This window comes from Jaculus jaculus, chromosome 22 (assembly GCF_020740685.1).
Source record: "Jaculus jaculus isolate mJacJac1 chromosome 22, mJacJac1.mat.Y.cur, whole genome shotgun sequence".
Classification (NCBI taxonomy): domain Eukaryota; kingdom Metazoa; phylum Chordata; class Mammalia; order Rodentia; family Dipodidae; genus Jaculus; species Jaculus jaculus.
Genome location: NC_059123.1, coordinates 1,335,437 through 1,348,531, shown reverse-complemented (window position 1 = coordinate 1,348,531; position 13,095 = coordinate 1,335,437). Strand labels below are relative to the sequence as shown.

At 46.1% G+C, this 13,095-nt stretch overlaps 1 protein-coding gene across 1 annotated transcript in view; it reads right to left on the bottom strand.

Moving 5' to 3' along the window:
- Positions 1-13,095, bottom strand: part of Tmtc1 (transmembrane O-mannosyltransferase targeting cadherins 1) — a 189,634-nt gene that overhangs the window by 62,161 nt on the left and 114,378 nt on the right. The window contains exon 8 of the mRNA XM_004664370.2: positions 7,634-7,823. Coding sequence (XP_004664427.2) covers positions 7,634-7,823 — 190 coding nt within the window. The remainder of the gene's footprint in view (positions 1-7,633; positions 7,824-13,095) is intronic.

Genomic DNA, 13,095 nt, shown 5'->3' with positions numbered 1-13,095 from the left:
ACCCCGGTTCAAGGCTCGGTTCCCCAGGTCCCACATTAGCCAGATGCACAAGGGGGCGCACGCGTCTGGAGTTCGTTTGCAGAGGCTGGAAGCCCTGGCGCGCCCATTCTCTCTCTCTCCCTCTATCTGTCTTTCTCTCTGGGTCTGTCCCTCTCAAATAAAGAAATAAAAAATTTAAAAAAAAAAGACCTAGATCTGTAAGAAGCAGAAACGAAACTTCACTGGCCAAAGTCACCCCACTCCAAGAAGCAGTGGTGTCCACCACAACAAAAGAATTGCCATGGTAACTCCAGAGGGGGCATGACAGGAGGGTAGCATGACAGGAGCGAGACATTGGTAATGGCCTTCCCCATTAGTCACTTCTCAGTACCAATTGCCCATCTCCTGGGTTACAGGCTGATAGAGTCAATCTGGCCATCTAAAGGTGCCAGGTTCTTTTGTAAACACTGGAGCCAGATGGCATACAAGAATTGAAGTAAGCCTGAGCTGAAACCCTGCCCTTTACTAGCAGCCTCCTGCCGGCTCCTCATGAAGCTCAAGGGAGCCCTTCCTCTGCCCCGGCTCACCTACAGGGATCTTCCATGAGCTTGTCCTCCTGGCTCACACCTGTGCTCCCAGCAGTCTGAGGCTCAAGCAAGAGGACCCCCAAGTTCCAGTCTGGGTGATATGACGCCACATCTCAAAAGCAAAGGAAGTGGTGCTGTGGGAAAGGAGCCCTCTGCAGAGGACCTAACTCTGTAAGGCAGGGTGCGCTTTTTCCACATGGCAGAGCGCCCCGTGTCTTCCCTTCAGCCAGCCGCTAACCAGGCCACGACACAAGTTCTGAATTTACTCCAGGTAAACAGAAAAGTGCATATGGAGTCTGAAGCTGCCATTCACTGAACAAATGGAGTGGCAACTACAGGGGACACATCTTCCCCAGATGACGATACCGTATGGAGGTCTCGCAGCACCCTCATCAAAACATGACCCAGCAGTCAGTCTCGGTCATGCTGTGTGAAATACATGCCTGCATTTCTAATGGCAGTCTCCACAGAGGGAAAAAATACACACACCATCAAGCAAAATCCCATGCTGTTTCACTGTCATTTCCTCTACAAATAATTCTTTCCAAAAAGGTGGTCTTGCTAAAGAGATAACAAGAGAAATTCTTTTGCTGATATTCTTGTGATTGCTGTTGGTTATGTATTGCTGTCTGCATATTGTTCAGAAATGGACCCTCAAAGTATACCTGTCCAGCCACCTCCTCAAGAACATGAAAATCAAATTGGCCACTCTTGTATTTTCCACGTCAATAAACAATCCAGCAGGCTTTCTGTTCACCAGGTTTGTTTGTTACTTTTTATATATAATGAGATTACTAACTATATGCTTATATACTCCTGTGCTCTTAGGCCAAGGTGGAAAAATGTATCCCTTTAAATAAAATTTTATGTTCTGATGAAAACAGAAGGAAAAGAATGGCTTGAAGAGTTTCAAAGATATCTTTTGACCTTTCAAGGTTTAAATAGAATCAGAAGCACTGTAAGGCCACATGGAAACAGGTTCCTTCCATATGACAATGAATCATTACACCAATAGAAATAAGAGTGAAAAATGAAGATTACCTCTCAGTACTTTCTAAGAAACAATAAACAACAATGAATCATGAGGGAAATCACAAAACCTCAAAACCAAAAATAAGTAAATAAACAAAGCTGTTTATTAGTGATGTCTAGAAACTTCTTTTACTATCATACACACTAATCTGTCTGTTAATAAATTCAGTGAATTTTCCAGCTGAGGAGTTTTCATCTGAGGGATAGACAGACCCTTTGCTTATTAAATAGCATGACTCATGAAAATGCAATTGCCCTAGGAAGACAAAGAGCAAGATGAATTACTTCATGATGTGGAAGAATTCCTTCAGACCCAGATCAAAAGCCCAAGAGAATGTGCTAGAAACAAGTGAATTGTGTGTTACAGAGAGAATCAAAGTCTCAGGTCCAGGACCATGAGAGCTCCTTCCAGAGTGTGCTATCCACAGAACAAGAAGAGCTCCTCCCAGGAGTCTCCACCCACAGAACAAGGACACATCCTCCCAGGAATCTCCATCCACAGAACAAGGACACACCCTCCCAGGAGTCTCCATCCACAGAACAAGGACACACCCTCCCAGGAGTCTCCATCCACAGAACAAGGAGACATCCTCTCAGGAGTCTCCATCCACAGAACAAGGAGACATCCTCTCAGGAGTCTCCATCCACAGAACAAGGACACATCCTCCCAGGGGTCTCCATCCACAGAACAAGGACACATCCTTCCAGGAGTCTCTATCCACAGAACAAGGACACATCCTCCCAGGAGTCTCCATCCACAGAACAAGGACACCTCCTCCCAGGAGTCTCCATCCACAGAACAAGGACACATCCTTCCAGGAGTCTCCATCCACAGAACAAGGACACATCCTCCCAGGAGTCTCCACCCACAGAACAAGGACACATCCTCCCAGGAGTCTCCATCCACAGAACAAGAAGAGCTCCTCCCAGGAATCTCCATCCACACAACAAGAAGAGCTCCTCACAGGAGTCTCCATCCACAGAACAAGGACACATCCTCCCAGGAGTCTCCATCCACAGAACAAGGAGAGCTCCTCCCAGGAGTCCCCATCCACAGAACAAGGACACATCCTCCCAGGAGTCTCCATTCACAGAACAAGGACAGTCCCTTCCAGGCTGCACTATCCATGAAAGGAAAGCCTTGGGATGCCACCTTTACCAGATGATCACTGAGTAAGAAGCAGCACTTCTGATTTCTATTGAGTTCCAATGTTCACCCTGAGGGAAGGGGAGAACAGAAACACAGCAACAGGTTTGAGTAACAGTCACAAAGAGATGCGGGTTGAGGACGTAGCTCAGTGGTAGAACATGGGCTTGATATTCAGTCCCCACCCCAATTCCTTTCTTAAATCTATTTTTTGCTCAATTTTCAGGTATCTCTTAAGACACCATAGTATCTCACAAGTCCTGAACCATGGTGGTGATCCCTCACCTACACTCACTTCTCTGTTTGTGCCACTCTTCTCTTGATTGCTATTCAGCCCTAACTAGCAGGCTAGTTTTACATGACGTTATGCCCATCAGTGATATTTGAATACTGCTTGTGCACACTTAGGCTTCCAGACTCTCCTCAGGAAAAGAAGTGAAAGAAAAGTTCAAGTCTCATAGCCTAACCTAAGGGTAACTGATTACAGCCGCTGAGGCAGCAAACGACGGCCCAAGCAGAGCCGTGCGAGCGGCCACCTGTGATGCGTGGCAGGTGGAGAAGCCACTGACGGCAAGGGTGACAGTGCCGACTGTCTGCCTGGCGGTGTGCTGATGCCCATCAGCCACTCGGAGTCCCTTTTTTTGGGGGGGGGGTGTTCGAGGTAGGGTCTCACTCTAGCTCAGGCTGTCTTGGAATTCACTATGAAGTCTCAGGGTGGCCTTGAACTCACAGTGATCCTCCTACCTCTGCCTCCCGAGTGCTGGGATTAAAGGCATGCACCACCACACCAGGCTCTCCAAGTCCTTTTTAAATATATATTTTCTTTCTTTCTTTATTTTAGAGAGAGAGAGAGAATGTGTGCACCAGGGCCTCTAGCCACTGTAAATGAACTCCACATGCACATGTCACCTTGTGTACCTGGCTTTACATGGGTACTGAGGACTAGACCCAGGTCCTTAGGCTTCACAGGCAAACTCCTTAGTCACTAAGCCATCTCTCTGGCCCCCGAGTCCTTTTTTGAATGCAAGCAGCTGTGGCTTTCATTCCCAACTTGATGAACTGTGGGGTGGTTTACTTAAAGGGGGATCCCATGATACGGGCTGGCAGGCCGCAAAGCCATTCTAGGAGCTGCCGGGAACGGAGTCCTTCTCAAGGGAGAAGATGCCGCGGCTTTGTCTCTACACCGTCCCTCCGCGTCCCCGAGCTCTCGGGCTTCACTGCCCCATGGACCTACTAGCAGGCACTCGCTCGGTGTGGCGAAAACAAGAGAGGGGGCTGTAGAGAGGTGCAGAAAAACAGACTCTGCCCTGGACAGAGCCAAGGCTGGTCATGCGTGGTTGAGGGTCTACCTCGAGGGAAAACAGACATCATCTTCTCCACCATTCTTTAGCCTCAACCTGTGCTTCTTTACGTAATGATTTTTTTCAGACAAGGTGCCGCACAGTCTCACCATCTCAAAATGTAAGCACTCAGACAGGGACAGCACAATCATTTCAACTGAAGACACACAGCACCAGGGTCCTCTGTGAGTTTCTGGGGTGAAAGTCTGGTGTTACTGTCCTGACAGGGTACTGATGTCCCATCCAGTTTCATAAAAATCCAACACACTGTGTAATGTTTCAGAAAAATAACAAACAAAGCCATAGTGTCATGTCCTTATTAACTGACCTTAGCACAAAAACAAACAAGCACCACCAACAAAGTACCCAAGGGGATGGAGAGATGGCTTAGCAGTTGAGGTGCATGACTTCGAAGTCAAAGCACCCAGGTTCAATTCCCCATGACCCGATGCACAGGGGCATACATCTGGAGTTCTTACGTGGGGCTGAGGGCCCTGGTATCCCCATTCTCTTTCTCCTACATAGATATAAAGATAGATGGATGGATGGATGGATGGATGGATGGATGGATGGATGGATGGATGGATAGATAGATAGATGATAGACAGATCCGCTTCCTTCTTTCTCTCTCAAATAGATAATAAAAATAAAAATATTAAAAAAAGGATCATTCCCATTTGTCAGCTACTAACAAGCCAGAAGACCTAGTCTCCAAAACCTGGCTCCTGCCACGCAGCCAGTGTGTGCAAATCCAGGAAAGAGAAGCTGGGCCACACAGACATGGGCCATACCTCTGAAAGTAAAAGGCAGAGTGGCCGGAAGCTCTAGTTCTCAAGATGAATACAATCACGGAAGTCCCACATCTTACTGTCCCCACAGCTGGAATGTGGCAGAGATTTTCATGAGCATTGAAGCAGCAGTGACCTCAGCTGCACTGAGGAGAAGGATGGAGAACCTTGCGGGGGAGGAGGGGCTTCCCATGCATCCAGTAGGTTCTGTGGGGCTCCCTGTGGCCCTTTACTGGTTGGGAAAGGGTATCAACCCAAGACGTACCTCAAGTCAGTTATAATATTGTAGGATCCCAAACCAAACATCCATGGGCCAGATTCTCATAAAACAAACTTGTGAGGCACTTCATAGACGTCAGAAAAAGATCTCTTAAATAAAAGTTTTACAGGCTGGAGAGATGGCTTAGTGGTTAAGGCATTTGGCTTCAATGCCAAAGGACCCAACTTCGATTCCCCAGGACCCATGTAAGCCAGATGCATAAGGGGCACATGCATCTGGAGTTCATTTGCAGGTAGAGGTTAGAGGCCCTAGTGCACCCATTTTCTCTCTCTCTCTCTGCCTCTTTCTCTCTCTCAAATAAACAAAAAATTTTTTTTTAGAAAATAAAAGTTTTACAGAATTGCCAACTTCCTGTCGTTGTATTCACGAGACACCACACGCCAAGGGGCAGACAATGAAGCAGGTAATGAACACTGAAGGTGGCTCTAGGTGCTAGACACACAATAGTGGGCAAAGTTAACAATGAATTGCCTGGCCTTGGGCTGGTGTTCTGGGTGGCGGAAACATAAGAAATAAAATCAGAGCACAGTGAAGACAGCTGAAGTCGATGCAAGGGAGAAACCATGCGGCTGCTGCACTTTAAGTGCAGTGACGAAGGTACATCTAGCAAAGGAGAGACCTGAGCTCAAGCTTGGGTGAGTAGCTGCAGGCGTGCTGTGCTGGCTTCCGCCGGGTGACCCCAGCAGCTCGGGAGGGGGGCTCCTGTAAGCCGCAGCCACCCCGGGCTGCACAGTGAGCTCCATTCCAGCGTGGGCCACCAAACGAGATCCTGTCCCAAACAAGAATAAAGAAAACAAAACACAAATGGTAGCTGACTTGGGTCCCTTAATTCCATGCAAGTGGTATCTGCAGTACCCTTGTCTTGCACCACTGGCTTAGAAAGAGGAGATTAGGGTGGTACTGCACAGCGAGGCTAGGACGGGGGGAAATAACCTCTTCGAAACATCGAGTCAGCTGGAGAGCCACCAGCCGGGCCATGAAGTGGTCCTCGCACTACTTTATCAACAAAAGTTAAGGTAAAAATGGACAGATAACCTAAATATGGTTAAAAGGTAAAACAAAACTCTTAGAAGAAAACATTGCCGTAAGTCTTCATGACCTATGGTTTGGCAAAGCACTCTTAGATTTGACAATAAAAGTATGATCACCAAAAAGAAAGCACACATAACTTGAACTTCATATAAATTAAAATCTTCCACGAAGCCAGGCGTGGTGGTGCACGCCTTTAATCCCAGTGCTCGGGAGGCAGAGGTAGGAGGATTGCTGAGAGTTTGAGGCCACCCTGAGACTGCAGAGTGAATTCCAGGTCAGCTTGAGCCACGGTGAGACCCTACCTCAAAAAAGTAAAATAAATAAATAAAATCTTCTGTGTATAAAAGGACATTATCAAAAATGTGGAAAAACACAACCTGAGAGAAAGTAACTGCAAAAGAGTACCTTTTAAAGGTTCAGTATCCTGAATAAAAAGAGCTCTGGCAACTGAACAATAAAGACAAACAACTCAATTAAAATTGGGCAAAGGACTCTAAAAGGCTTTTCTGTAAAGATGAATGACTAGTAAACATTTGAAAATATGTTCACGGCTGGAGAGATGGCTTAGCGGTTAAGCGTTTGCCTGTGAAGCCTAAGGACCCCGGTTCAAGGCTCGATTCCCCAGGACCCACGTTAGCCAGATGCACAAGAGGCACACGTGTCTGGAGTTCGTTTGCAGTGGCCTGAGGCCCTGGCACACCCATTCTCTCTCTCAATCTGCCTCTTTCTTCTCTCTCTCTGTCCGTGGCTTTCAAATAAATAAATAAAAATACAAACAAACAAACAAAATATGTTCAATGCCATTGATTATCAAGGAAATGGGTAAAAACCACAATCAAAATAACAAAATAATAAGAAGCACTGTCCAGGATGTACAGACATGCAAACCTCTGTACATAACTGGTGAGACTGTCCCATGGGGTTGTGACTTCTGCAGTACAAAAATAGGTTTGTATAAGTAAATACTTCCTGGTTCTCTGCTGCCTTTGATCATTTTTGAAATGGCTGAATTTAACAATTTTGTACAGTTTTATACTTTTTTTGAGGAGAAGAAAAAACTACCCAACTATAATTAGTACATAGACACTGATTCTCAACCATTATTTTAAATGCAAATATGTTATTTATCAATATTTCATTTACTATGCCATTAAATCAAATAAGTTCCTTCAAAAAGTAGCCAAGAAGTAAAAGAGAGATAGGTCAGGAAAAATCATTATTTGCCAAACTTCAGGTTTTTAAATTATTTTTACAGTGAGTAGACACAAGGAAAGAAATCACAGATTTAAGGTGGGCATGGTCTATCAGCCCTGCTACATTCTTAGACTACACAGATGTTTGTCAACAAGAGACTTGAGTTAGACCCAGGTCCCCATGAAGAAAACGCGTGCCTCTGAGCATAGAGTGCGTCTTCCAATGCACCCTCCCGAGGCCCCGAGCAAGCCCACCTTGAAGGCAGCCACGCAGTGCAGGCTCAGCAGCACCATCACGGCTGCCAGCAGGAGGGAGGCCAGGTTCCTCACGTCCCAGATGGTCTCCACCAGAGGAATGCTGCCCACCTGCCAGTCATAGCACAGGGTGACGGGCGCCAGCAGAAGCCACACGTTGAAGGCCAGGAGGTAGGAGTAGGTGAGGAACCTGTGAAGAGAAGAACAGCTGCCGAACACAACTCAAGTTTCCCAACCTTCTGCGGACACTCACCCGCCGCGCTCCCGCTAACAGCACGTCTGCTCCGTCAGTGTTCCCTGACACAGGAGGACAAGGGGAGATACCAAACCGCTCATCCGTTCGTTCATGAACCTGATCCCCTGGGAATACTTCTCGAAGCTTCTAGCTACTGTGTAAGGTGCAGACTTTTCACTGGTGAGCAAAGAAGTTTCCATGAAAAGTATTTACAGCTATGCAAATAAATAAGTAAAACACGAGTTTGATGAAGGCATATGACCCAAAGGTTCTCTTGCTTCAGACAGAATCTCTTGCCCCTTAACCGTCTCTTCCTTATAGTGTCCAGCATCTTGAAATAGATTTGAAAATGTTTCTGACAGCAGATGGATGCATTCCGAATTAGTTCAAAAAGGCAGAGGTGGTGAGTCACACCCGTCATTCACAGGGAGGCAGCACTCAAGCAGAGAGTTGACTCTCCCACTAGGGCAGGGAGGGGCAGTGGGGAGAGTTCTTATTCTGGCTTCCTGGCCGGGACACGGCGCTAGGGTAAAGAAGAAGACCTTCTAGAATCTTCAGCCCTTTCCTGTATTTGAATTTGTTCAGCCTATGGCCATTCCACCAGCACGTGCCCAGCCATGTGAATCTGTTCGGTGCAGATGCTCAGAAGCAGTGTTCTGGGCCCCTGAGGACCATGGAGCTCCCAGCACAGAACAAACAGGTCTGCGCAAACCTCTCCACAGGAGTCCTGAGAGTCACATGGCTTCTGGCAGCCTAAAGCCACGTCCCAAGATGTCCTGCTTCATCCCACTGAAGTGCACGGCTGCATACAGAAGTTACTCTCGGTTCTAGCCAGCCCCTCACAGACCTCTGCCGTCTTTCTAGACCATGGGTGTAAAGGGAGTGGGGACCAGGACGAGGCATCTCATACCACACAGTACCACCTGGTCCTGGAGCTAAGAACCACCCTTGCCAGTGCCATCCTCAGAGTACAGGGCCTCAGCCTCCCAGGCTTTGAGGGAGATCTGGTCACAGCTCAGACCTATGAGCCGTCACCTGAAGATAGCTGCTGGCATCACTGTGGACTGTTTTCCACGTGGAGCTCAGGGGCTGGGGTCCTACCTGAGCTCAGTGCGGAGTCTGTGACTCACTTACTGGTGGCCACTGGGTTGTCACACTTCACAGACACAGATGGCTGTCAGCCACACCTGCTTCCTAAATACGACTTTTTAAAACATTTCCTGCTTGAAACAATGGATCTAGGTGGTGACCATCATTGCTGCAGAAATTATCAGGTGAGAAGCTGATTCTCTGCTGCATGATGGATAAATCAGGCTCTAACAGGTGCCTTGGCTGAGTGTGCTGGCTCAAGCCTGAAGCCCAGAACTTAGGAGGCTGAGGCAGGAGAATGACCATGAGTCTGAGGCCAGCTTTGGGTTATATAATGAGTACCAGGACAGTCTGATCTGCAGAGTAAGAGCCTGTCTCAAAATAAAAAAAGAAATATATACACACCAGGTACCTAGAACTCACCAATCCACTTTCCTTATCCGAGAGAGAGGTGTGCAGCCTGGTGTGGGCTCCTGATGGGAGTATGCACTTGGGATACAAGTGGCCATGTTCAAAATGAAAACAAAGACAAAACCTTGAGTTTGATCAAGTCCTAAAACCACATGACAGTTTGGAGCAAATATAGGAAACAACAAAATATGTCACTTGATATTTCAGGGACAGGGTGAAAAGTCTAGGGTGTGTGAGGCACTCCGAACCAGGACCCAAGGAACCCTGAGCAATGACCGCTGAGTGTGAAGCAGTGAACAGAGGAAACCTGAACTATGACCTTGGGAACCCTGAAGAATGACCCGAGGAGTCCTGAATGACCCAGCATCTTAAATACACAACAATGAGTGCGTGTATAAGGTAAAGGTGATCAAAGAGACATAGTCAATGTAGATTTCGTCTAGATGATAATTCAAGAAAAACATGATTAAAAACTACTGCTATGAAACAACTGTAAAACCCTGAAATACTGACAAGAAGAGTTTGTAGAGATAATCATTATTGTTGTTGTTGTTGTTATTATTATTATTATTATTATTATTATTATTGGTGGGGGGGTTGAGATAGGGAGTTACTCTAGCCCATGCAAACCTGGAATTCACTATGTAGTTTCAGACTGACCTCAAACTCATGGCGATCCTCCTACTTCTGCCTCCCAAATTCTGGGATTAAAGATGTGCTAAGACACATGATCATTATTAATTTTTAAAGTGTGATAAATATCTTACAGCTATAATTTTACTCATCTCTTGGAAAAACATCATAAATGTACATATTTAATGAACTGATTCCTTGACTTTATCAGAATCATGATTTAGGAATTGCTTCAACATAACTAACTCCCTGGAGGTAGAGAGAAGAAAGGATGGGATGAGAATGATGCCAACAGCCACGGGTAAAGACTGCTGAAAGAAAATGATGATGGTGTGGGAGATTTATTTATCCACTTTCTCTGACTTTCTGGGTATCTGCTATCTTTCATATGAAAATCCTTAAGTAACGGGGAAAGGCAACAGAATTACCCAAATATTATATTACTCTAACCACAGCTAGACCGCAGAGCGTCTGCAGAGTCTATGAAGGGTCTAGCTGAAGAGGACCACGGGGCGTCTGAGTCTATGCGGGTCTAGCTGCGGAGGACCACGGGGTGTCTGCCGAGTCTATGTAAATCTCTGAATTTTAGTTTCCATTTTGCCTTTGCCCTGCAAGCTGCCCTCAGCTTTACATTTTCTAGACTCACAGTGCTATATCAACCAAAAGAAACATAAACAGTAACATTTTTAAAGTAATCATCTCAGTACAGTTATTTTTAAAAAATATTCCTTGTAACTATTTACCCAGAGTATAACCCAAGTAGGTTTAAAGTTGAGCACACCACAAATCTAATATGAGGAAGGTGGAAACCATTAATGTACCCCAAGGCTCTCTTCCAGTACACGTGTTATTTCTAGAAGCTTAGAAATCCTCTCTATCTTCGAGTTCATATGGATTCATATCATGTTGCTAATACACTCTAAGTACTCTGAAATAATGACAGCAGCAGAAAAATGTTTGCAGATCAAAGCACCAAGAAGCCATTTGGAATCACTCCAAAAGCTAATTACATTTCAGGGAGCGCATCTGAGTTAACAGTAATCACAACTACAGTACTCCTTTGTAACTTCTTCACTATGAATTACATTCAAGGTAATCATCTTGTTTATTTCTGTACACTTTCAGAAAGAAAATAATCTGTGCAATATCTCTGTCCTGCTGAGTTTGTTTTCTTTCTTTCTTTTCTTTCTTTTTTCAAAAAACGGCAAGAGCACAACCAGAATGAAATACCAATTTTCTACTATAATTTTTGCTAACAGAAAAAGACACAACACTAGAATGTATTGACTACAAGATGGCATGTAAGGTGCAGAGAATGAGAGAGTATGTGATCAATCTAGCAATCTGTTTTCATGGATAGGCGGGGGACAACTCAAGGGGGCTTCATAGCTGGGCAGGGCAGCTCACTCTTATAATCGCAACAGCTGGCAGTCCAAGACCGCTGGATTGCCTCAAGTTCAAGGGCAGCCTAGGCTACACAGTGAGTGCAAGGCTATATAGTGAAGCTTACAGTATGAGAACCTGCGTCAAAAACAAAACAAAATACAATAAAGAGAGGTGTAGTGACAAAAACACAAGGAAGGGAAGCTGAGCTGTGTGGAAAAGAGCTCTTTTCAAACATCATCATGTGAAACTGTGGCTCTTTAAACCAAGATCTTCATTTTCAACAATAAAAATGGGTGCTTTAAGTACAAAATGCACAGAGATTCCATTTGTGGCCTTTGCATAAACTTTTATGGCTACGAAATGAGGTAAAACTAACATACGTCCTTGTCCTGGACGTGTGTCCATGACAAGTACACATGACAAAAGCCATGCACCACAGACAGCTCTTGCTTGTGTGGCACAGAAAGGCTGATGCTCAAACAATGCTCTGCCCCCTACAGATCCCTTTCCTGTTTCACGGGCACTGCCTGCTCTGGGGAAGATGCTGGCCACACTGTCTGTGAGCCAGTGCCAGCGTCAGACGCAGCTACTACGGGGCTGGGCATGCAGGGACCTGGTCTGCCACTCGGCGCCTGTAGTCAACCTCAGAACACCCCAACAACCGCCTGCACCTCCCGGGAGCCCCGGCAATGAGGAGGCCATGCAGACACTGCCATCACGGGCACCTGGTTCTCTGGCTATTTCTAGGAAAGCCACATTCTGCACCATCCCCAATCAACAAGAAACCTTCACTTGAGCTCAGCAACTACCATCTCATGACTGCACTTTCTTAGGTCCTGAAGGGTAGAATTGGGCCCTACTCTCGATGAGGGTGCTTGTAGTATGGGAAGATGTGACAGATGACGTGGCTGGTTGACAGTCGTGTAGATGGCTCAATAAATCACCTGAATCTATGGGGGACATCCAGACCAGACACGGTTTATGGGAGGAAGGATTTACTTCAGGCTCTCAGATCCAGGGGAAACCCCATCAATGGTGGAAAAAGCTGTTTCCATTCACGAAAGTAGAGACAACAACCAGACAGCCTGTGAAGACAATACAGAAGCAACATGCACAGACAGACAGCAGGCAGTGGAGACCCTGCCTCAGCTCAAACTGCGTATCTTTGGTCTGGAGTCCAGGATTCACTACCACCACGACACCATGGATTAAGATTGCTTCAGCCAGTTGGCTGGAGATCCAAGTTACAAGCTCAATAAAGCACCTGCGTCTATGGGGGATACATGTTCAACCTCACAGATAATGAATCCTTTCATCAAATTTCAGCCCAGTTCACAGAGGTCCTATTCATAAGTCCAAAGACAAGGCAGATGTCCATCTACCATAAAAAAGTGTCCACACTGTGGCCTGACAGGGAATATGCTCAGCAGAGAGAATGGAGGCAACAGAATGGGTAAACCTGATGATGGAAACAGAGTAAGAAGAGAAGACGCAGGAAAAGACAAGACGGAAACTACTGCAGGGGTAGGTTGACTGGAAGATACCACCTCCAGAAAACAGAACTACTGGATGCACCGCTCCTGGGTGTCCACCAAGCAGACTCTACATCCTACACAAAGGCATGAACATCCACGTCTACTGTAGAACTGTTCACAGTAGCCAGGATGTGGCATCAGCCTACATGTCCATCAGCAGATGAATGGATAAA